Source organism: Poecilia mexicana, unplaced genomic scaffold (genome assembly GCF_051168715.1).
Source record: "Poecilia mexicana isolate PSO_F unplaced genomic scaffold, ASM5116871v1 scaffold_8, whole genome shotgun sequence".
NCBI lineage: Eukaryota > Metazoa > Chordata > Actinopteri > Cyprinodontiformes > Poeciliidae > Poecilia > Poecilia mexicana.
This window is the reverse complement of record NW_028263377.1, coordinates 4,269,844-4,295,082: the sequence shown is the minus strand read 5'-3', so window position 1 is coordinate 4,295,082 and position 25,239 is coordinate 4,269,844. Positions and strand designations below refer to the sequence as shown.

Below are 25,239 nucleotides of genomic sequence, written 5' to 3'. Positions count from 1 at the left end.
TTCATGTGTTATTCATAAAACTATGCAGGTTTTCATGTGTCTGTTACTGAGGAGAGGCCTCCATCAGGCCACTCTGCCATAAAGCCCCGCCTGGTGGACGGCTGCAGTGATAGTTATGGAACTTTCTCCCGTCTCTCTGCTGCATCTCTGGAGTTCAGCCACAGTGACCTTTGGCTTTCTCAGTTAACTGGACGGCCAGGTTTAGTTAGAGTTCTGTTCGTAACAAACTTCTTCCCTGTAAGGACCATGGAGGCCACTGTGCTCTAAAGAACCTGGAGTTCTGCAGACCTTCTTGTGGAGCCTTGTCCAGATCTTTTGTAATCTTTGCCACAGTTCTGTCTCTGAGTCATTGGGCAGTTCGTTCCACCTCATGATTGTCATTTGCTCTGACATGAACTGTGAGCTTTGAGGTCTTATATAGACAGGTGTGTGTTTCTCCTAATCAAGTCCAATCAGATTAATTAAAGTAGAACCATCTCAGTGAGGATCAGAAGAAATGGACAGCATGTGAGTTAAATATAAGTGTCACAGCAAAGAGTCTGAATACTTCTGACCGTGTGATATTTCAGTTTTCTTTTTTAATACATTTTCAAATATTTCTACATTTCTGATTTTTTCGGTCAAGATGGGTTGCTGAGAAATGAGCAATGAGAAATAATATGAACACTGTGAAAAATTTAAAGGGGCCTGAATACTTCCTGTACAAACTATATACATACATGCATAAAAATAGAGCGACCAAACCTGTCTGTAACCAGCAATCTTATGACATTTTAAAGAATCTAATACATGTAAAGCTAACCCTATGGCATTTTTCTGCAAATAGACAAGATGAGAGCTTACATGGTAATGATGATTTTGATGATGACTTTTGAGAAAATGTAATATTTCTTTGTTTTTGCTTGTTTCATGAATGGTTATGTTGTTTTCATAAACATTTTAAACTGCCTGGTTACCAAATGTACTGTACCGATAAACTTGACTTCACCACTGTACGTCGTCTTATTAAAGAAACACAGACATTTCAAAAGACACAAGAGTGTTTGGCTAGCAGCAGAAATCTGTTTAACAAATGTAATGTTTTGTCTGTCACTGAAGGACTGAAGAATTTGAATGTTTGTAAATTCAAAAACATGACATTCAAATTCAATGACATGTCCCCTGAAACAAGATACAAGTGATGTTTGTAAAAGGATTTAATGTAACCCTTTAATGAGGACACCGGTGTCCTCTTGGATTCATTGGATAACTTGGAAACGTTGTGAGGGTGACAGTTAAAGGGTTTTCTAAAGAGTTCAGCAATATTAAACAAATCAGAAACGAAAAGATAATAAGTGATTCCCAAAGTATGGGGTGCGCCCCCTAGGGGAGGTGCAGTGCCTGTGCTGGAGGGCTAGGGGAGTGGGGGGTGGTGGGGGAGTCGAAGATGAATGGGAAAAAAAACAAAAAAAACAAAAAACCTCTCAGGGAGCTGTTCATGTTTTAACCACATTTTGCACAGAGGCTTTTTTTTATGTATTGATGACAGCAAAGTTGAATATTGTTACAAATAAAAAAAGGAAATGTGTTTGAAATAACACTGACAGTAAAGAATACTCTTTTACAGCATAGAACTAAAAAAACAAACAGTTACGTACACAAAAGTGTTTTACTGTAAAGATGGTTTGTAGTTTGTTTTGTTACAATCTGAAGTATGAATTAAACTTCAGTGGAGTTTGAAAACAAAATATGTGTTTAGGTTTATGTCTGGTTGAACGATGTTTGTGCCCAGTTTATTTTTTTTTTCTTTTTGGGGGGATTTTACTGTAATCCATAGGGGGGCTCAGAAGAAAATCTTTGGGAACCACTGCTTTAAGGACAGAATATGGCTTTCATCTTCCTCTTGACTCATAGGAAGGCTTCACTGAGAAGCTTGGAGAGTTTCCTCTTCTCTTTTCATTCTGCTTAGTTTTCCTTTATTCAGCTCTTGTTGCCTCCCTCCTTTCATTCCCTTCAGCCTACCACTTCTACTTATGACCTGATCGCCTCGCCTGTTGACCTCATCATTATCCATCTCTTCCTCAGTGCACATGTGTTATCATTGGCCATTACTGGTTATTTCTCTGTGTTCATTAATATCTCTATTAAACTGCCTGATCCACCTTATTCCCAACGATCACCTTTGTAAGTTTTCTTTGTTTAGTCATTTATTAAAGGTGCTATCTGCACTGAGGTCTCAACACTTTTGTCCTCTGAATTTCCCCACTTTGGGACAATAAAGGATATTTCTATTTTATTCAAAAAGAAAACTCAAAATATCAGCTGTATTGAAGATGAAGACCTGAAATGGACTGGCGACCTGTCCAGGATGTACCCCGCCTCTCGCCTGAAACATTCGCTGGAGATGGGCACCAGCACCCCTCCCACCCCATAGGGACAAGGGAGAACAGAAAATGGCTGGATGTATGGATTACATATGAAGACAGTTATGGAAAGTCCTGACACATTATCAGACTCAAGGTTTTTTTTCTAACATATACAGCTGGATATGCAAAGCAGAGGATGTGTGTGACAGGGTTAATCTCCATATCTGAACAGCACTGTGATTGGTTGGTTGAGTCCTTTAGCTGAGTGTATTTAAAGGAAACCAGCTCTACCTGAAGTCTTCATAGCCATCCTACTGCTGCTTCAGCCTGAGGTGAGTTTAGATTTCTTGCAGAAGAGATTTTACATCATTTCATTGTTAAAAAGTGAGTTACTTTGAGCCTAACTATGATGGCAAATTGAAAATGTCTGTTTTTGACAGATTACTGTTGACAGACTGTTAATCAAAGATGATCAAAAGTTATATATATATATATATTTTTTTTTTTTTCCTCTCATGTCTGTCCATGCAGCCCTTTGCTTTGTCACTTGTATGTTGTATGTTTTTACTTTTCTTTCCATAATTTCAATGTAAACCAGATGTGCATGAGGAGCGAAATGCTCAGTGTACAGCAAAATGTCAAGCATCTGCATTCAAAGTGAACACGCATCAAACTTGAGGTATCAGACGCGTTATTGACACGTGCAGTGTGTTTGGTGTGAACACACCATACGGATCTTTTCTGATCTAATAAAAGATCAGAAAAAGGGTGTCAGAGGAAACTTATTCACTCTCCAGGTCCAACTCATCACTAACACTCTCGCGGCATGCAAGAAAAAAGAGAAAGGGTGACTCCATCAGACTGGATAAACCGTCCTCATTGAGAAGGAACTCCTCTCATTCTGGAGAAAGGTTCTCAAGGTCTCTGCTTCAGTTTCAAGTGTCTTTGTATCTTTGTGATATTGGAGCTTAACTTTAGCAACAGCAGCACTCTGTCCTGTAGGATGTCTTTAGAGGTAAAGAAGCTCCATCTGCCTCTGACACAACTCATGGTCATATGGTATAAACCCTGTTAGGTAACCTGGAGATACTCCAAACATCCCTTGTTGGGAAATACCTTGTTAGCACACAGTAGACACTAATTTGTTTCCTCCAAAATACTGAGCTGTATTATGTGTTAAATATTTAATGGAATTGTTCATCTGATTCCAGGTGTGTGGCATTTCTTCAGGGGAAATAGGATGAACATCTTCGTCTTTGTCCCTTTGATGTCGGTCCTTCATTTAATCTGTGGAGAGCAGTTAAATCTCAGAGAAGAGAACATCACATTTCATACTCAACATAAAAACTGGGCTGATGCTCAGACTTACTGCAGGACGCATCACACTGACTTGATCACTATTACAGAAAAAACAGGTGATCTACCTTCAAATTACAAGGGCTGGATCGGACTGCACAGAGAATGGAAATGGTCTAGAGGAGATGAGGCACTAAGCTTCAGCCAGATGAATGATGGTTGTAAGTAAAACATAAAGTTAAAAATGTGAAAGTTGTTTGGATTTTAGGTTATTTTAACATTTGTATTCAGCTAAACAATGAAACAATGAAGAGAGAAAGAGAGAGAGAGGGAGAGAGAGAGAGATAGATAGAGAGAGAGAGAGAGAGAGAGAGAGAGAGAAAGAGAGAGAGAGAGAGAGAGAGAGCCAACTCCAATCAGTTCCAACTATTCTATGACAATTAGCGTCATAGATGGGAGTAGAACTAAAGATGGAAGATATTCCACCTACATATCAACAGCATGCATTTCTCACCCTAATGAATTAATCAAAACAGCCTTTAAAATAAATAGTTGTAGCTCAAATTGAATGTCCAAGTCACTTACCTATTAAATCCCATACAAGAGGGAAAAGAACAAAGAAAATCAACTGTTACTGAGGGAAGCAGCTGTTCCACATCATACGACCAGCAAATATTTAATAGGGAGAGGAGAGGAACCTCTAACCCAGTTCTGTTGACCATTTTGCTCTTTTTTGGCAGGGGTGGCATATTTAGGGAATCTTGCTACATAATGCAGTATGATTTGTTTCTTAATGCGATTTAATCTAAAAACTCTGTTTTCTGTCTTTTGTGGCATCAGCACAAAACTGTGTCTACTTTGAAAACAAAAACAAATGGGAAAGAGACAAATGTGAAGCCGAAAAAGCTTTCATTTGCTACGATGAGATGCTGGTTCTGGTAAAGGAGAATAAGACATGGGAGGAGGCTTTGGAACACTGCAGAGCTATGAAGGAAATGAAAAACTACACCCTGGCCACTCTGAACACCCCAGACGATCACGACTTTGCAAGAGAGAAAGCCCAGTTGGCAACCACTGAGGAGGTGGGCCGCTCTTCTGCTTTATTTTTAGTTTTGTCAACCAACATATCCTCTGTGTGTAAGTTTCTCCCTGCTACATGTTGGTAGGTGTGGACCGGCCTGCGTTACCTTGGTGATGAGTGGTTCTGGGTGGGTGGAGAACCGGTGCAGTACCAGAACATTCCAAGCTGCCCAGCTGTGAGATGTGGAGTCCTGGAGAAGAACAGCAACTCATTATTTGGCATCAGAGACTGCAATGAGAGAAGGAACTTCTTCTGTTACATAAAACCTAAAAAATATCAGTGTCAAACTATAGGGGAGGGTAGAAATTGTGTACCTCCAGAGTAGTGTAATTAGCTGGAGCTTTTTATGTGGCCCTCTAGACTCCAGATTACATCAATAAGACTGTCCAGTTTTTCACAAATCTGCAAAATTCACATAAGATCAACAAATCTCCACATTGTTTTATCTGTTTTTACTGCAAATTTTCTCAAAATTGATCAGAAACATTGAGTTTAAGTGACTGCTTCAGGCCTCAGCCTTACTTATAGTTCATAACTGATATGGAGAGTAGTAAAAAGTCACATTTAACACACTATCATAGTGCAAATATTGTAAAAATTGCTTACAAACATTTCTAAATTGGCACCACAAAATCTGTATTTTTTATTTGCAAAAAAACCCCACTAAAACAATCACAAGGTATTTATTGATATTGTAGCAGTTTAATTGGTTTTGTCAAAATATTCAGGCACAACTGGCCCTTTAAGAACATTCAGATTTTTTATGTGGCCCAAACTGAAAGCGCTGCTATAAACCTGTAGATAAACAGTCATAGTAATTTGGTTCAGCAGTTTAATAAGTAAAGACTCTTCATTCGTAGATGATAATTTAAACTAGCTGAGTGGTTGGAGGTCAATGTAGGAGGGCTAGAATAATAGTGTAAATGTGTGCTATTTTAGCAATATTTCTAGTCAAAGTAAACTCTGCTTCACAAATCTTTACCTTTGTTTGAATCCGCATGTTTTGACTTGACTGTCACCTTTCTGCTGGCACAGCTACATGTAACCACTGAGCTACCATAAAGGTTAAAAGTGATTTCTATTCTGTCTTGTTATATTCAAAGTACTCTCTAGTTGCTGTATTAATATTATTATGGGCAGTGATATGGTGAAGGGGAGAGCTTTAAGCTTTGACATTCTCTCTGTAATCTTATGTTAGAATGTTTTTGAGTTGGTCTGCTGTTAAAAACCTTATATATCAGATTTTATAACTGGGTCTGGACGACATCCTGTGTTCAAAATATATGAAATATTTAGACTGTTCAAACATAACCCAACCTTTCTACGAATTAGGGGTCAGCGTATGGATCTAAATATCAATACTATCAAAACCAAGGTGAGCGCTGGTATCAGATTCATGTTAGTAAGAGGAGATTAAAACTTTTGTTCCATTTCTCAAATTACTCCAATTTTAGCCGAGGTAACATCATCAATTCACACAAGCAGTAAAAAGCATTCATCCTTAAGAGAAGTCTGAGTTGGAAAAGAAAAAGTTGAGGACGGAGGAGAGGGTGAGCTCACTAAACTCAAACCTGACCTCCAACAGAGACGGAGAAACAAAATCTGGAATATCAACATAGTCTCCAAAATCAATGAATGCTTTTCTCATTGTAATCTGTGATCAGAGAGGCAGTTTTAGCAAGCTGAGTAAATTATTATCATCAGTTCAGGCAGTTGAAAAACAAATCTTACTGGAACTCATATGAACCTGAAACTGAAATATGAAAACACGTGAATATAATAACTTTTGTGTGTTAACTATTGAAAGAAAAATAGAATTCCTATTTAGGCTGCATGCAGATTGTAGTTACAGACTCAGTTATCCTAATAAACAATTATGTGAAGTAAAAGGTAATAAGGGATTTTTTTTATTTCTATACTGCTACATTATTTTATGTTGTAGTTCATTAATAAAAAAAAAAAAGTTATTTGCCTAAAATCTTTGTTCTGTATTTTGTTATAATCAACTAAAGGAAATCAAATCAGCAAATTGTTCTATGATGATGATATTCTATGAAATACTTCAGTAGTTATTAGTGATACTAATCCTCTTGGTATCAGATACCAAGTAAAGAGCTTAGCGTCTGTCACTCTCACAGCTAAACCACTACTGCCACCTACTGGCAGAAATAAATATTGTTTGATGTTTGTCTAAAGTGGATGAGGCTTGAAAAATCCAGTGCAGAATAACAAACAGATTTATTTTAGACAAAGAATAGTATGATGAATAAACTATTAAAACTCAAATACTTCACATATCCCTTCATATGTTAATAAATCCTCTTTAAACTTTCTCAGGTCTGAGTTTTGGGTCATGTAAATCATCACATACATGCATACAGAATTACACAGTGATTTTTTTTTTCATGGATCTAATTAAGTTAAATTTTTATATATATTTAACATAATTCTTTTTTTTTCAACAAAGTCATAATGTAGTGAGACAGGATTTTCCTGGATGAGTTTACAGAGACACACTTCTCTGAATGGAAAAACTCAATATAAGCAGAGTTGAGTTGTAGCTACACATTACATTTACTCAGTGTCATTTATTGGAGTAACGTTTTGGGGGAAATGTACTTCTAGGAGTATTTTTACTCCACTGTACTTTTTACTTCTTTTTGAATCATTTTATTCTGAAGTATCGCTTCTCTCACTTGTGTAACATTTCAGATACTCGACCCACTGTGGGTAACTCCACTGAGTGAAGAACAAACATGTTTTAGCCAAAAATTCACCAGACACAGACACACATCTGCAGTTTTATTCATGTTTATGAAGTTTTATGTTGAAAGAAATTGATTTCGAAATGTTCTTATTTTGCCCAATGTTGTTATTATGCTGCTTATATTAATTATTTTCATTTTGGTCCTTAAAATACCAACATAACTTTCCACATAACTTTATATTTATTTTTTTATATATTTTAAATGATGTTCTGATCAGTTACTTATTACTTCAGTAGCCTTTTTACCAAATACTTTTTTCTCATACTTGAATAATTTCTTGGATGGCTAAAAAGATGTCAAAGTAGTGCTTCTCTTGTTTGAGTAAAATTTTTGAGTACTCCAGCTACCTCTGAGTATAAGCAACCAGTTTATTAAGTGTGGGGTGGACAGGTGAGGATGTGAACCCAAGAATGATTATGAAATAAAACGTACTAGGAGATTTCTTTGAGCAAAAGCTCATTAACCAAATGCAAACCTCTTTAGTGTCTCCTTAGATCCCATTAAGCAAATGAGCAGGAAACTGGAAGCTAAATGACTATCACTTAAGAAAATACTGTAAATTTAGACAGTGGCCAATGTCAATCCATTATGCAAGTCACCAAGTTCAGGGTAGTCCTCAAAAATGCAACTGGCCTTAATTTCTGAGTTCTAAAAGATGTTTAATTTGAAAGCTTTCACCAGTTCTTCCATCAACTTCACAAAAGATCCTGACAATATAGAGTCGTCTTTGGTTTGGTGTTGACTTGTGCAGAAGCTGAAATACCTTGTCACTTTTGTTGGATACTTTTCAAAGTTGAGCTAAAGTTTAATTTAATCTTTCAGTTTAAGAATATTTAGATAGTCTGGGAAAATAGCAAAATACTCTTCTCATCCTCTCTGCACTTTTCTCTTGGACTTACCAGAATTATCTGTTAGCTTGTCTAAACTTAGCTTGGCTAACAAACAAACAAGCTAACAAACAGCTTACCTGTTTGTTAGCTTGTTTGTCTGTAGACCAGGGGTGTCCAAAGTCGGTTCTCAAGGGCCGGCATCCTGCATGTTTCAGTTCTCTCCCTGGTTTAGCACACCTGGATCAAATGATGGTTCATTAGAGACGTAAGGAGAACATTGACATGCTGAAAAGGTTGTTACTACCACCAGGGAGAGAACTAAAACATGCAGGACCGACTCGCGGACCAACTTTGGGGACCACTGCTGTAGACAATTCGGTGGACAAGCTAACATACAAGCTAAGTCTAACTCTAAACTTAGCATGGCTAATAAACAGGCAAACTGCTTGTTAGCTTGTCCACAGCTTGGTCTCTACTTGGTGCCAAAAAAAATTGTGATTTGTCCTTTGACTGTTTCTATTGCAGAATGTAGAATAGCTAACTTTCTTTTTCTGTCATGTGTGCAGTAAAACAGAGGAACATTCTAGTTTTTCACTGGATTCTGCTCTTACTCTGTTTCTTTTCTTTGTTTTCCACGTCCTCCATTTTTGAAAGTTCTGTAAGTTTACTTTTTTAATTGTTATTAAAACTCTCCACCTTTTTGCCTCTGGGTGTGGCAGCATTTGGGTCAAACAAGAAACCAAATCATGACAACTTAGGGAGAGGGAAGTCACAGACATGAATTTGAATGCGTTCCATTCAAACTTAACATCACAGGCAATTGAAAAAACATTTGTATAAAAATACAATTACACCTAATGCATTTAGTCAAAGGATTATTAGAGATGAAAAAAATAAGTAAAAAGTAAAATAAAAAGTAGTAGATCCATTAGTGTACGTACCCCACCAAATAAAAAACAAAAGATGGCTAGAAAACAAGAAACCCAGCCAATTATCCCGTAGCAGAGCATTAGCCACTAGCTAACGTGATGACAGAACAATTTATCTTCTTTTTCTACATCTGTCACTGTGAGAAGATTCAGGACAAGATGCAAAGTAGAACCATGAGGAGCGAGGGAACAGGGTGGTGACCTCATCCTAATGACTGGTAAGTTTAATGCTTTGCTTTGATTGGTTGGTGGAGCTTCTTAACTGAGGGAACAAATCAAGAATCACTATTACCTGAAGCTGAGCTTCAAAGCTGCTTTTCTGTTGCACACTGAGGTGAGTTAGGATGTTTTTAGATAAAAACTGTTCAAAGTTAAATCCTGTTTAAATTAGCCGCAAATATGTTTGCATTTGCTATTTTTTTCCCCCTTAATAATTTCTACTTTATTTTAATGCTTCCATGTGTTGAGGACATATATTAATACGTCCTATCCAGAAACGTTTCTGGATAGAAACGTTTCCTCTTTATAGTGTTATAGGGTGATGTTGTGGAATCAAAAATTCAGAAGAAAAAAAAAAGACGACAGGAAGTGACTGGAGAATAATGCTCTGCAGCATGTTTTTGAATTACTTATTGCATTAATAAGTCAAGGAATCATGCGTGATTTTTAATTGCGTTTCTTATTTAGGAAACACCACAACTGTGAAAAATTGTGTTTTTTGACATTAGCTGAATAGCTACAAAGTTTTGTGCAGATTTGTAACGGAAACACAGCTAATTTATGGCACACTGAGGTTTATATTACAAGGTTTATTAGACCGATTTAGACAAATTGGTCTAAATTATGCCCAAATAGCATTAACTCAATTCAGTTCAAATAAATATAATTCAGTCTTTTTACACACTGTCCAATTCCACCTATTTTTAATTCAACACAGCAATTAAAAAGAGTCAGTTGACAGCTGATAAATGTTTTGTGTGGTAGGAAAGCAGCTTCTGTTTTTAAATTCAGCTGTTTGAAGCAATTCAGTATTTCTGTCTTTCTGTGGAAGATGCTGAATATTTCACTGAAATTATTTAATAGAACTGGTTATGTGGCTTGGAGACCAGCGCCGCAGATTCAAGATGAGGAACATCTGCATCTTTTTCTTCCTGCTACTCTCCTCCCATCTTGCCAGTGTGCAGCTATCGGGCCTCAGACAGAGAAAATTTTCTTACTACTATTACTACATGGAGACATGGAGAGGAGCCCAGTCTTTCTGCAGGGAGAAACACGATGGTCTGATCACAATCAGAAATGAAACAGAAATCTTGGAGTTCTACAGGTACCAAGGCTGGCTTGGACTGTACCGAGAGAATAACACAAGCCCGTGGAAATGGTCCATGAAAGACAAAGTAGCAACCTTCTTCAACTGGGACTTCAACGGTAAGGAAAACATGACAGTTCAAGTAATGATAGAGACAAGTTAGAAAACTTGAAAATTATTTATTTTGAACAAAATCTTGAGAAATCATTTCTCCAAACAATCATCGTATTACATCATATGGATGTAGCTTTCTCTCGTAAATCAAGAATTTGTGCATTTAGCTTAAAAGCAGAAACTCTGATTTCCGTTATCGAATGTTTTGCTGCACCCTCTGATATAAAAATGTGCTTCGCTTTTCTCTGCGCATTAGTAAAACCAGATAATATTTGTTCTGCTTTTTATTGGAAAAGAGCTGCAACTCTACATAATAACAATTACAGACAAAAGATCCACAGCTTAACTTAAACTAGGTTTATAGTTGAAGTGATTAACTAGTTGCGAGGGTGCGCTCACTAGTGGCGCCTCCACGCCTCTTCACTTTGGCCTCATGTGCTGTCGGAGTTGGAATTGTCCAGTTCCACTTAAACTGGATGATTCAAAAGGTAGCAAAGCAGGTTCGCCTGAACTAGCATTTATATAATCCATCTATAAAGTTAGCAATTTTTGGACAATATGTTTCGAGTTCTTAAAGGGGCAGTGTTATGTAAAATCAACTTTTTTGAACTTTACATCGTGTTATAATGTTATTCCCTTTGCGGATAAAGCTTCTCCTCGGAGATGCAGTTTCCAAGTTTCCAAACTTCCATTTTACAGAGCACCTCTGTAAAAGGTGCTCTGTAAAACTCCCCCACTCTGCTCCTTAAGACTAGCCAGCAGCAATTAACAAACACCTGTTGGAACTGCGAATCTTCTCAGCTCATTATATGAGCTACTTCTCAGTGCATCGCTGATAAAAACATTGTTAAACAGTTAATAGAGGAGCCATGTTGTGATGACTTAAAGGTGGCATTTCAGAAAGAGCGGGAGATTTAAAGAGACAGTGGCCCAATTTCAAGGCGTTAAATTACAAAGTCAAATTTCTGTTAAGTGATATTTGACATATAAAGCATTCTTGCAACTAAAGGTAACAGTTACTTGATTGTGTTATAAAACATCATCATGTGCCTGGAAAACATAACACTGCCCCTTTAAAGGAACTTGAATAGAGTAACTGTATCAAAGATAGTAACTGTAAGTTAACTGACCATGAACATGCAGCCTGATGGTAGCGGGCGCTCCATATGTGGAAGCTTGATTCTGACCTTGAACCAACTGCTGTATCATTTCCTTCTCTTTTTGCCCATTTGCTGTCTGATTTCTATTGTAAAGGCCATTAGACTCATAACATATAGAGCATACACAGGGAGACTGCTGTTTTTATTAAGATACCAATGCTAATCTCCAATAAGATATGAAAGACAATTTGACGTTAGCCACAACATTCTAATCGGTTCATCTCTACTTCAGCAAAAATAGTTAAATGTTTCTATTAGTGGGGAGTTTCTCAACATAGGCATGACAAATCACATTCCCTTATCATTAAACATGCAAAAGCATGAGGGAAGGTTTAGATTTAAAATAAAATTGCTCATTTCATTTTCTCATACTTTAAAGAGAACAGGATTAATAAGCTCTCCAGTGCCTTTGGATCTTGACATTAAATTGAGCCGTCTTCATATCAGTGTTATAATTTGCTGAATGATCTCCAGATTTCATCGGTAGAATCTATTTCTCCACTGTTTCTTGTAGAACCAGACTCAAACGAACACTGCGCTTATAAGGTGTCGTTCACCAGCAAATGGAGGAATGATGAGTGTGAGCAGAGACATACGTTCATGTGCTATGATGAGTCACTGACTCTGGTGAAGGAGAATAAAACGTGGGAGGAGGCATTGGAGCACTGCAGGACTCTGAACAAAGTCAACAGATACGACCTGGCAACCCTCACCACAGACGACGACCATGACTTTGCACAAGAGATAATCCAACTGGCAACCACTGAGGAGGTGGGCTGCTGTTTAATCTCTGGTGATCTTTACCAACTCATCGTCAGTGTTTGTGTTGACCTCCCTGCTACATGTTGGTAGGTGTGGACCGGCCTGCGTTACCTTGGTGATGAGTGGATCTGGATGGGCGGAGAACCGGTGCAGTACCAGAACATTCCAAGCTGCCCGGCTGTGAGATGTGGAGTCCTGGAGAAGAACAGCAACTCATCCTTCGGCATCAGAGACTGCAATGAGAGAAGGAACTTCTTCTGTTACATAAAACCTTAAATGTATAGACAGTTAATAAGGCTGAATTCTTTGCCTTATTAATCCTGTTGTCAATTCTAATTATGAACTTTACAAGCTCTACAGTCTTTTAAAGGTTAAATCTATTCAAACATATATGAAGACTAGCATAAGCTATTAAGAATCATTTTTTGACCCTTTTCTATTCATTGTTTTCGTTTCATATGTCAAATCTCCAGCTGGAAGGAACCAACACAATTCACCTAAATGACTTATTTAGAGCTGTAGTAGGTAACGTTCAGAAAATATTTGCTTTTTACATATTTGTCACTTTGTCATGACAGTACACTATGCAGCAGATAATGTGTGAAAAAATACATGTCGAGCTGCTCTGCTTCCTTACTGCCATCTGTAGAAATACACAGCCCTGTCAGAAACCACCAGTCTGAGCTAGGAGGAGGGTTTTATCGCTGTCAATCATGCTTGGATTCTTGCTGCCAGTTTCTCACAATGGAACCTGTCAAGAATGTTAAGGCTAGTTAGCATGTCGACCAATCAGCTTTGAAAACTTCTCCCTGCTGCTGATGGTGATTTATTTATGTTTCACATTTATATTATGTGAAACTGTTCTCTCTCAAAAATTTTACATTTGCTCTTTCACATACTTACATGAAGTGAATTTCAGAAACATTGTATCCTCCATATTCTTCTGACTATGGCTCTTCACTTTTTTATATTGTACTTTGAAATTTTTCCAATTACTTACAATTTAGTATAACCTCAGTTTGTCTATCCAATAATTATAAAAGTTCACAATTGCTTATGTGTACTTGTGCACTTTTAGTGAGCATCTTTTGATAATTTGTCTTTTTTTTCTGAATTTCATAGCCTTACAATTCATGCGAGTTTGTTGTTGCATTTATAAATAAAAATTATTTTTGAATAAATTTCCTTTCTCTCAATTCAACCTGAGCTTTCGTCTCACTGATCAACATATCTGACCTCAGACTGTCTTTCTACTTTCCTCACTTTTTACTCACTTCTGTTTTTGACATGGACAGCTCCTCATCAGTCGTTTGCTTTGTGCTCATGCCAAGTTTCTCCATTCCTTACTTTCACTGTGCGAATATCTCAATATTCTGTTGCATGTAACAGATTCTCACACATATTATGATTGTGATTAATTTCTGATTGAGCCTGATTCTTTTGGTGCCCTACTCACCAGCACTGACCCTGAAAAACGCTACGCAAGTCTGACGTCATTTCATTTCAATCCAGAAAGCATAAAATGAAATGCTGACCTGTTACCTTCTCTTTTTTTTTAACCTTTGTTCTGAGAGTAGCTAACTTTACTTCATTTATGTTGTTTTTTTTTTGTTTTTTTTTTTTTACACAAAATGTCTTTCAGAAAAAAAGTACAAAACATTTTGACAACACAGAGATCGCTAATTCAGCAAATGCAACAGATATGCAGAAGCAGACAAAAGTGAGAAATACCTCTGACCACGACATGGCATGGTGCTTCCATGTAATATTTGCTTATATGATACGAGGTTTTACCTACTGTAGGTGTTAGAAATTGAACTGTAAGAGTGGCCTCATGGGACAAAACATGCTACATACTTGCACAATGCAGCCATTCACTTGCATACCGATGACCAAACTCTCTCACAAACACCATTATTCTCTCTTGTTTGTGAGAGGGTTTGGTCATCTTTATGTCAGTGAAGGCTTGTCCCATGGGCCTCTCATACCTTCTGGATGTTGTATCTACACAAACCCAGATCCTGCACCACCATCCATCTCCAAGACGCTGTGAATGTCTTCCAGAACAGAGGTGCACCACACATTTTGCCCAGTAGGTGGAAGTATTCTATTGTCTCCCACTGTAAATTACAGTATTATGATTCTTCAAAAATATATGCCTATAGGAACGAGCCTTTTAAAAAGCAGTTCATGAACAATCCCACTATAAATTAATCACTGGATGTTTCAGATGAAACGACTCAGGCAATAATTCATTCTGACTCCATGCATTGCATCCATGAAACAGTAGAACTTATACTACAAATTAAAAACACTGAAGACTGTAATGTGCACATGTTTATTAATCCTGTGACATGAAAAAATAAGTTGATATATTCAAATTGTTCTATATAAGAATGCTCAATTTGATTTTAGAACATGTTCAGATGTGTAACAATGTGCCAAACCGGACAGAAGGGGGCGCTGGTGCTGCGTGGACCTCTCTCTCACACACACACACACACCTATATACACACACACAAATCTCTTCTACTTTTCAATAATTTCAATTATGTGTGATTTAGAATATGCAAATTTAAACCAAAATGTAATCAACAGCTTGCTGTTATTTCTGAAACAATAATCTCTGATGCAGATCTCCGCTGCCTGGTTTCTATCACAGATTTTAATTTAAAAGTAGAACCCTGTTATATTCCTACATGGTGAACAGTAGATGGCCACTGAAGGTCGTGTGATGATCTGGATTGTCATGAACCCATGAGTTGGCCGGCAAACGCACAAATACGTCTCCGATGTTTAGCATCAGTGTAACGCCATTACAAGTCTTCTGACCACCAGAAGTCTGTTTTTCATATGTTGCAAAAATTTGCACTCCATTCTTGATCAACAACGCAGATGTAGGCTCTGTAGAACTTCCATGTCCGTAGATGTGGAACTCAAAGTGATACACTCCTCTTACTGGTGCAGTAAACAGCCCTGTATTACCAAGAATTGTAATTAACTCTCATTTCATAAGAAATGTACTACATTTTGTTAATATTGTAAAAACAAATGAAAGATATAAAGTATAAATTGAAGCACCTGTACTTGGACTGTAGGCATTTCCAATATTAGTGGTAACATGTCTGAAGACCATGGTTGTGTGTGTGTTGAACGGCCCGTGGTTTCCTGAACCCGACTCCAAAAGAGCGGCGGAGAAAGCCAGTCGCTTGGCTGAGACAGAAACGGGACATCAGCCAAATTCAGTCACACAGCAAGAGTTTTAAACTTCTCAATATTTGTGAATTTGTTGTTTCTTATAAATACAACAAATTCACAAATCCAAAAAAGTTGTACATTTTTACATTTATTTATTTCCTTAAGCATGTTGATGTCTTCATGTATTTAACAAAAAGAATTACAGCAGTGCTGGAGCTCCTGTCTGTAGATGGGAAAGAGGAAACTGTCCCATGCAGTTTGGACATGTGATAGTGAGAAACTCATTTGGAAAATTCTTTCTCTTGTAGAGCACATTTTATATCCCATAAATCGAAGGTTGGATTTTTAAATCATTTTAAATGTGTTTGTGCAAATTTTACTCCAAAAGTAAAGATCTGTACCGGTAGATAGATTAATGTCCCATTTACTGACAGGAAGTGGAGAAATCTATTAAATCTATTTCTGAATTCTAAGTTTTTGAAAGCAACATCGGGGGTTGAGGTTAAAGGAAGCTCTCTATCACTACAGGAAGTTCTAGTTTTATTTTCTTGATCTTATATTTGGACTGCTACACAATAGATTTTACTTGGTAATAATCAAATAATCTACTTAAATCGTATACCATTTAACGTTCCACATTGAAAAGTTAAGACCTGCAAATATTATACGATGTCAGCTTTGTTCTAAATGGTCATTTAGACCTATTCATTTTCACATTCAAATTTCATAACTTCCTGATCCAGTCTTGGGATACGATTTGTGCTCACATAATTATTTAATTGAACTTGGACACTGAAGTCATTGATAGTGAACTGCTGATATGAGTGTTTCCTTCAGAGTTCACAAACCTTCTCCTTCTCTCCTCAGAGCCTCCATTCGGTTCTCGGTGACGTTAGCCTTGGCTTTAGCAGCAGCCAGTTCTGCTGCCTGAGCTTCAGTGAAAGGATAAACAAAGAGATTCAGTGATGTAAAACATTTGTTGATATGTTCAGAGTATGATATGTCTTCCAACATCTGAAATATATTGTACAAATATGACCAGCTGTAACAATTTAAATTTCAAAGTGAGATATTAATGTCACTGATATGGACGTGACGTCAAACAGGCTGAGTGTTTCCTTCAGAGTTCACAAACCTTCTACTTGCTTTTCGGTGCCGTCTGGCTTGGCTTTAACAGCAGCAAGCTCTGCTGCCTGAGCTGAAAAAGAAGGAATACCAAAAAATATGTGAAACAAGATCTTCTGTTATTTTAGATATTTCTTGGTGGATTGAAAATCTGCATTTGTTTGAAACAAAACTGTTTTGGTTAAGCTAAATCTGTTTTTAATACATAGGCATTGTCATAGAATAATACAGGTACCTGAACAAAAAGTACTTCTTCTACTTTTTCAAATTTCTGTACATTACAACCACAAATAGGTAAAAAAAAAAGTTAAACATTAGAGTTGTATACATTTGTATCTTTACTTTTTTTACTTTATTAAACATCAGGTCCGGTCATTGCATTAACATAAATCATGTTTATTTTCTCACCAGTCGACTCCAGATTGACAGAATCAAGAGAAAGATTAGCTTTTACTGTCTATACAGTCACGTGTGTATCTTACTGTTCCCAGTTATTCCATTAATATTTTATTAGTTAATACTTGTGATATGTCCAAAGTAAGCTTAATACCAAACCTCTGTACATCGTCTTGTATCAGTCAGTACCTTGGTACCGTTGGTTCAGTGATTCCAGCTCTTTCGTCTTCACTTTGAATAGAAAAAAAAACATAAAACACAGAATTGAAATGGTTGTGCAATATGAGTGTTTAGTTAATCAGAAGAAGTCTTTCCAATGCTTGAACTCTCTTTGTAAACAAACCTTCATTATCTCTGTAGGTGCTGAACCTCCACTTTCAGTCCAGCCAACCAGGCGCTCATCTCCCTCAGGACGGCGTTGATGTCCTGTGTGCAGGTCTGCTGGTCCGGTTCTAGCAATGGAAGCAGCGTTCTTATTTCCATCCTCGGTGTTGGTCTATGTGGGCCAACTCTTAATTATTGTGACTTAAACTTCCTCAAGCCTTAAATACTGAATTTTATTGTTCGTGACAAATTATTACCAGTCAGTCGGGCTGTTTCCAGGCAACGCACTTCAGCTCTCATGTCTTCATGTTTCAGCTGTGTGTTTTCTTGCTCTGCATGAAGAGACATGAACTGAGCATGAAGTGCATCATTCTGACTTGTCAAGAGCAATGTGCAAAATACACATAAAGCTTCTTCTAAAAATGCTATGTAGTTGCATTTTGTTCAAGCTGCAGTATGTAACTTTAATAAAAAAATGTTTTCTCCATATTTGTTAAAGTTGTCACAATGTCGTGACAATTTGTTATGAGACAGATAATCTGTGAAAACAATGAAACTCCTCCATCTCCTTCCTGAACGGTAATGCACCGTTCTGACCAAAACAACCAATCAGAACCAGGAAGAGGGTCTTAGCACTGTCAATCAACCTCATTCACTCACATAGTTTATAACTTCTGATGTGATTATTTAATTGTTTTGGGGCATTTCTGAATAAAGAGCACAATTTTTTTATTTGATAGAAATTATTCTGATAATTTAATTTTTATATTAACATTGATGAACAGAAACACTTTTACAGTGTTTAAAGAACATATTTACATAATCCCATAATTTAATGTCCTGAATGTTTTAGTTCTCTTCCTGGAGGTAGTAACAACCTTCACAGCATGTCAATGTTCTCCTTAAGTCTTCTAATGAGCCATCATTTGATCCAGGTGCGTTAAACCAGGGAGAGAACTAAAACATGCAGGATGCCGGGCCTCCAGGACCGACTTTTGGCACCACTGCTCTACACAGATGTACCATAATCGGTTTTGACGGCACAGACTTGGATGTTTTGACATTCATGATCTATAAGGTGTATGACGTTGGTCCTATTATCAACTGAAAGAAGTTTGCAACATTTACTGCCACTTCTGAGTTCTGAGCTGGGAGGCTATGGTTGGGTAAAAAGCAAACAAGTTCCTGTTGGTAAATCAGAGGGACTTTCGGTCAGGAGGCCAAGTTCTCTGATGGTTCGTGCTTTGTTATTGGTTTTTTATGCAAAAGCTCCTGAGAAGAGATCAAGAGCGAATGCAGAGCAGAACTCAGAGAAGGGCACAAAGACCAGGACAGATTAGTGACTTAGTTAATTACATCCCAGGCTGGTTGACTTACTCTGCATATCCAGACGGGCTTCATTTCATTTCCATTTCACTGTGATTGGTCAGTGGGAGTTCTTTATCGAGCACACTGGCTGCAAAATGACATCACTCGAAGAGAAGACAGTTACAGTGACTTCTCCCTGCTGCTCCAGCACTAAGTAAGTATCGACATGTTTACAGTCTGGAGATGATCTCATTTCACTTCTATGTGTGAAGATCAGAAGTTCAGGAATTGTTTTAAGTGTTGATCTGAGGCAGGAGTTTTTTAAAATGTTTTTTTGCATGTTGAATCTAACCATATAAGCAATGTGAGCTTACATAGTTAAACGTAAAATCACTGTGACAAATGAATCCAGGAGGAAAAAAGATCCTCATAAAATGTGACAAAGTGAGCAGCATGTGTTTTAATCAACTATTTTAGATTTAACCCTGAGGCTGCTTTTACACATCACACCAGTCTTTAAAACTACCTGAATTATTAAGCTGTGCTTGTTCATCATTTTTGAATAATTGAATTGTCTAAGTTCGCCGAACCAATGTAAAGACAGAGGCAAAAGCTTCCTGTGTGTTGACTTAATAAGCATTAAAATTAATCAGTTATTACTTTAATGTTATTTTTTTGTCTGTTTATGTTGAATTTTACATAATAAAATGCATTGGATCCACCAGACACAGGAACACTGGCTGGTTAACCAAAACATGAACACAAGGGTCACTGTTTACTACCACTGTCACCAGTGGTAGTAAAATCTGTTCATATTACAAAATCCTATTAGCTAGAATTCAAACATGTTTTTACATCTGTTGAGTTGCTAATGAGCAAAACTCAAATTATATAGATTAAATTTCTGGGGAAAAAAATCTATTTTTGTGACCGAACAGCAGTTGGGGCAAACTGGTGGGAAGCAGTAGAGTCTTCACCAGACAGTGTGCATGTTAAGTAATATTAAGCAATAATTCCCAAAATTCAGTCCTGGTTAAGAATGCAAAACTAGTTATGATACAAAACTTCCACAACCGTTGGTAAAGGTTTTGGTTTGTTTGTGAAATTAGAAACAATTGTATTGTGAAAAGTCTTTTAATAGAGGGAAACTGGATTTATCCGGTTTTTATCCAGATGCTCCCTTCAGTTCTGAACATGGTAGAAATAATAAGCTGGAGAGGATAGTAACACTATCCTCTCCAACCTGGAGTCAGTTTGTGTTCCCTGTCCTAAAGTTGAATTTAAACTGTGCTGCCACTTCATGAAAGTATAATAGTGTTACTACTAATTCTTGGTTTCAAAGCAGATGCATTGTAGTGCTTTAAATAAAACCTCCATACTGTTCATTCAATCAATCAATCCTCTTTATTTAGACACAATTATGGTCCATAAACAGACAAAACAAGAACAATAAAAAGAAAAATAATATAATAAAATAATCAATCACTGATATATAAACTAATCCGCCAGTGATTCCACAAGCTGGAGAAGAACCTCACTGAGCTTTGAACAGGATTGGTCAAAGTCTGATGATGCTGTTTGCAGTCAGTTAATCTACACATACATCTGTGCATAATGTTTCGAAGCACAGCAGCGCAGGTTGGTACGTTGGCATTCACAAACATCTGACTGGCACTACTCCATCGCGGTACCCTAAGCAGCATCCTCATGCCATCATTATAAGCGACCTGAAGTTTATTCATACTGCTTTTCCTGTAACGCCGCCACAGGTGGGATGTATACATTGGAGTACAGTATGCTTTAAAAAGTGCAATTTTGACAGATGCTGATCACACGGAGAACCTCCGAAGAAGTATATTAACTTGTACATATTGAGTACAACGCTGCCTGTAAATGTCTCTATCATCAGACAGGTCAGCGGTGATGTAATGTCCCAAATATCTGACCTCATCAGTGACCTGGAGGATGCTGCCAGACAGGGTGAAGTCAGGAAAAGATAATTTAGTGTCTTATTTGCTTTTGACAATCATGATGTTGCTCTTTTTTGCATTATATTTAATATCATGCTGTAACCCATACTGAGAGCAAATCCCTAACAGTTGCTGCAGACCAGCATTATATGGACAGAATAACACAAGATCGTCAGCGTACATCAAGTGGTTGATGGTTCCATTACCAACCCGACAGCCAGTCCTACATTGATTCAGCAGCTTAGATAAATCATCCATATACAGGTTAAAAAGGCAAGGAGATAAAATGCTGCCTTGTCACACACCATTACCCACATAAAAAGAAGATGATACAGTTTCCCCATTTTACAGACATATAAATACACTGATATTCTTAATAAATATTTCGGAACTCCTCTCTCATGCAATTTATGAAACAATTTGTCATGATTAACATGATCAAATGCTTTTGATGCATCTATATAACACATAAAAATTGTGGTAATATGTCTCTTGTATAAATCTAAAATTTCCTTGAGAGCAAAAATGCACATATCGCTGCCAAGTTTTGGTTTAAAACCAAACTGATTATCAGATGTGGCTATAAACGTCTCAATTCTGCTTAACAGAGCCTTCTTCAAAACTTTCGATAAGTTACTGGCCAGAGCTATGGGCCAATAGTTGTCTACTATTTATTTTATTTTACCAGCCTTATCTTTTACAACAGGCACTAAAATCACAGACAACATAGAGTTTGGTAAAATGCCATGAATTAAAAACCCGATGAAACAAATAGCCAGCAAAGGAAAAATGTTCCTACTTGCAAATTTTAAGTGCTCAGTAGATATCTTGTCCACACCATATGCCTTATTATTTTTCAACTTCTTAACAATGTCACTAACTTCTTGTGAAGAAATAATAACATCTTCATGCATATTTATGTTGTCCATCACAAAGGGATTACTCTTCCTACAATTAAACAGTTCATAATAGTGTTTCTTCCATAAATTAATAATTTTATCTGGTCCAGTAACACCATCAATTTTCGTTGGCAAGGATGCTTTTAGATTGTCGACTCTTTTTATTTCTTTCCAAAATTCAGAAGGACTGTTGAGTTGTAATTTTCTTGCTAGTGACTCTGATTTAAGTGCATTTTCATTCCTCTTAATAAACCGTAAGGCATATTTAAAGTTAGCATTTGATCTCTTCTTGTAGTCAAATACAGGACCATGTCTGGGTTTGCCGAATTCAGGCCACAGTCTGAAAGCCCTTCTGGCCTCTGTATGAAGCTCTTTAGCATAATCATTCCTCACTGGCTTTGCTTAGTTTTATTCAAAGACCTGCCTGAAATAAGAAGGAATTTTACAACCTTCTCATACAGTGAGCACAACTCTTTGCCATGTTCATTTTAACAGTTTATGTCTAAACATGTAACTGCACTTTTTGGTAAAACAATATCATTCAACAGGATTTCAGAGTGGATGCGGAACAAATTGAGATCCTGTTCAGTCAAATTGTCCCAATATATTTTTTCTTCTTGTGTATCATTATTCATGGGCAAAAGGTCTGGTAAGGTTTGGATATGTTTGACTCTGTGTGTGTAATTTTTGTTCCATTGTGTGGATTAGAGAAGATTTACAGTTCATTCAATCTTGTGAACGCAAATTTATCTTTCAAATAGAATTGAAGCTGTGTCATGTTTGTCAGTGGAATAAATCGGCAAATCATTAAAACCCATTTTCAGTGCATATTCACCTCTGATTATGTAATTACAATAAATTGGAGCTAAAATTAGGTACATCTGGGTAAAATCATATTCTAAGTGCATTATATTAACTTCATGAAGAATCATACTTTCCTCTGATGCTGCATATTCAGATTGATGTTTGATAAATACTAATCTGGTTCCAGGTTTCTGGTGGTATTGGGTGAAAACATGCCACAGAAGAGCTGCATCTTTATCCTGCTGCATCTTCTCTTCCCCTCTGCCTGTGGGCAGCTGCCAGATCTGAGACACAGGATAATTCAACAGTATAATGAACAAAAGAGTTGGAGTGAGGCCCAGTCCATCTGCAGATACAAACACACTGATCTGATCATCATCAGAAATGAAGAAGAAAATCAGGCCTTGGACGGACGTCAAGGCTGGATCGGACTGTACCAAGACGACAACATGAGTCCATGGAAGTGGTCCAGTGGAGATGAAATTGCGACTTTTTTGAACTGGGATGTTGGTGGTAAGACGAAGTGACGTTTTCACGTTGTCAACTTTTAGTTCAGTAACTTCCCTTTTGTTTTTGAGATTTGAAATGTTTTGGTTTTGATCCAAGTTTCAGTATTTGAATAATTTTCCTTATTCAAACAAGGACTGCAAGGTTGCACAGTTGGTTGAACTGTTGCCTAGCAGCAGAACGGTCCAAGGTCAGGTTTAATTAAACCCAGGACTGGTCGTCCTTTCTCTGTGCACATATTCTTCCTGCATGTTATCACTCCAACTTGGGTGTGAATCTGACCGAGTGTGTGTAGCCTAGTGATGGACTGTTAACATGAGCAATGTGTATATCGCTTTTCACCCATTAACGACTGAAAATGGGCAACATGCAGTAGAAATGACTAGAAATATCCAAAACATCAATAATATCGATATGAAGTCAATATCAATATTGAATTGAAACTAGATCGATAAAATCGATACTTTACTTTCAGATTATTTCTTGAAATTTTTTATTGCAATTTTTTACTTGTATTGCAGTTTCTCATCTTTACTGTAAAAAAGATTTTGCTTTTATTTGCTCTCAAATTGTATTTTTTTTACTTTATTTAGAAAGTTTTTGTTTTTCTATTGCTTCAGTAAAACAAATACATATTTTATCATCTATAAACTTTATCTGAAATCTGTCCTCATTTTAACAAAATAATTCAAAGGAAAAAGCACAAAAACGCCCAGAGGTCAAACGTTTGATATTATATAACACCTGAATAATAAGTATCGGTATCGGCAATACTGGCCCTGTATTGACTCGTTATGGTATTGATACCAAAATATGCAGCTTCGTACATTTCTACCAGGCCCTCTAAGGCCCTGTAAGGATTAAGTAGTAAATTATCTTTGATCAATTGTGTGTTTAGGTGAAATTGCGATCTAGTCTTCAGGACATTGTTTTGACTCGTGACGCAGCATTCCCTCAGAGATGTAACATGAGAATTCTTACTCCCCTCTCTGTTTCCTCATAGAACCAGATTTAGACCAAAAATGTGCCTATAAGGCAGCGATCACCAGCAGCGGGAGGGACGACATATGTGAATTCAGACGTTTCTATATCTGTTACGGTGAAAGGCTGGTTCTGGTGAAGGAGAGTAAGACGTGGGAGGAGGCATTGGAGCACTGCAGGTCTCTGCACAACATCAACAGCTTTGACCTGGCAACCCTCATCACCCCCGACGACCACGACTTTGCATGAGAGAGAGCCCAAAGTGCTGCCACTGAGGAGGTGAGACAGGATTCTGCTTTGTGTTGGAGTTGTTACCCCACTTTGTGTCTAAGCAGATTTTTCTGGTAAATGTCGGTAGGTGTGGACGGGCCTGCGTTACCTTGGTGATGAGTGGATCTGGATGGGTGGAGAACCGGTGCAGTACCAGGACATTCCAAGCTGCCCGGCTGTGAGATGTGGAGTCCTGGAGAAGAACAGCAACTCATCCTTCGGCATCAGAGACTGCAATGAGAGAAGGAACTTCTTCTGTTACACGAAAACTCAAATCCTCTGAAAGAGAGCCAGTTACTCAGTCATCATTCAATTTTTTTTGAAGTTAATCAAAGTTAATTTATGACAAAGCGTCTAATAAGTCACTTGATTTTTTTTTAATTTTTATTATTGTCTACCAGAACATTTTTTGCAGTTTTTATTGAGAAGTTTTATTGCAGAAAAAGAAGATTTTATGTTTTCGGATGTGGTAGGGGCAGGAAGGGGAGTTGTTAAATGTATTTGCTTCTGAAGCTTTTATACAAAAAAAAAAATCTGTAGATTGAGTCTCTTCCTTGTTACCTGTTTTTAACTTTTGTTTTTCACTCCGTCCTTCTGTTGACATGAACGTTTTGATCTGGACTGTCCCACCGCTCCACCAGTCCACTGTCTAAAAAAACAACAACTTTGAATCTTATAAGGACTTTTGTTTATTGGATAGTCTGATTTAGACCTGAACTGAACACATAATAAAGGACATAGTAAAATAAGAACAGCACTTGTTCCTTTCAGTTTTTCTTTAATTTGTTTGCTACTATGAAAATGTTAAATCTGGTGATATCAATAAAATACTGAATAACCAAAACATCCCTATTAAATATTCAATT

The 25,239-nt window shown here is 37.2% G+C and overlaps 4 protein-coding genes and 1 pseudogene across 4 annotated transcripts; 3 read left to right on the top strand and 2 right to left on the bottom strand.

Moving 5' to 3' along the window:
* Positions 1-2,660: 2,660 nt before the first annotated feature.
* LOC148157898 (uncharacterized) lies at positions 2,661-6,700 on the top strand. Its single transcript, XM_088008048.1, has 4 exons — positions 2,661-2,677; positions 3,557-3,862; positions 4,482-4,723; positions 4,808-6,700. The coding sequence occupies exons 2-4, from the start codon at positions 3,586-3,588 to the stop codon at positions 5,045-5,047; spliced, it is 759 nt and encodes a 252-aa protein (XP_087864174.1). The 5' UTR covers positions 2,661-2,677; positions 3,557-3,585; the 3' UTR covers positions 5,048-6,700.
* Positions 6,701-9,499: 2,799 nt separating this feature from the next.
* LOC106909726 (secretory phospholipase A2 receptor-like) lies at positions 9,500-13,772 on the top strand. The gene is made up of 4 exons (XM_014976164.2): positions 9,500-9,583; positions 10,333-10,674; positions 12,344-12,600; positions 12,682-13,772. Exons 2-4 carry the CDS (start codon positions 10,341-10,343, stop codon positions 12,865-12,867), a joined length of 777 nt encoding a protein of 258 aa, XP_014831650.2. The 5' UTR covers positions 9,500-9,583; positions 10,333-10,340; the 3' UTR covers positions 12,868-13,772.
* Positions 13,773-15,286: 1,514 nt separating this feature from the next.
* On the bottom strand, positions 15,287-17,748 carry LOC106913346 (complement C1q-like protein 2). The gene is given in 5 exon segments (XM_088007912.1): positions 15,287-15,567; positions 15,673-15,804; positions 16,638-16,721; positions 17,500-17,541; positions 17,637-17,748. Coding segments are annotated over 5 exon segments (615 nt in total). The 5' UTR covers positions 17,713-17,748.
* An 862-nt stretch (positions 17,749-18,610) lies between these two features.
* Positions 18,611-25,217, top strand: LOC106903227 (secretory phospholipase A2 receptor-like). Its single transcript, XM_088008047.1, has 4 exons — positions 18,611-19,156; positions 22,803-23,128; positions 24,126-24,382; positions 24,462-25,217. Exons 1-3 carry the CDS (start codon positions 19,098-19,100, stop codon positions 24,350-24,352), a joined length of 612 nt encoding a protein of 203 aa, XP_087864173.1. The 5' UTR covers positions 18,611-19,097; the 3' UTR covers positions 24,353-24,382; positions 24,462-25,217.
* LOC148157897 (uncharacterized) lies at positions 21,035-22,733 on the bottom strand (annotated as a pseudogene).
* Positions 25,218-25,239: the final 22 nt, after the last annotated feature.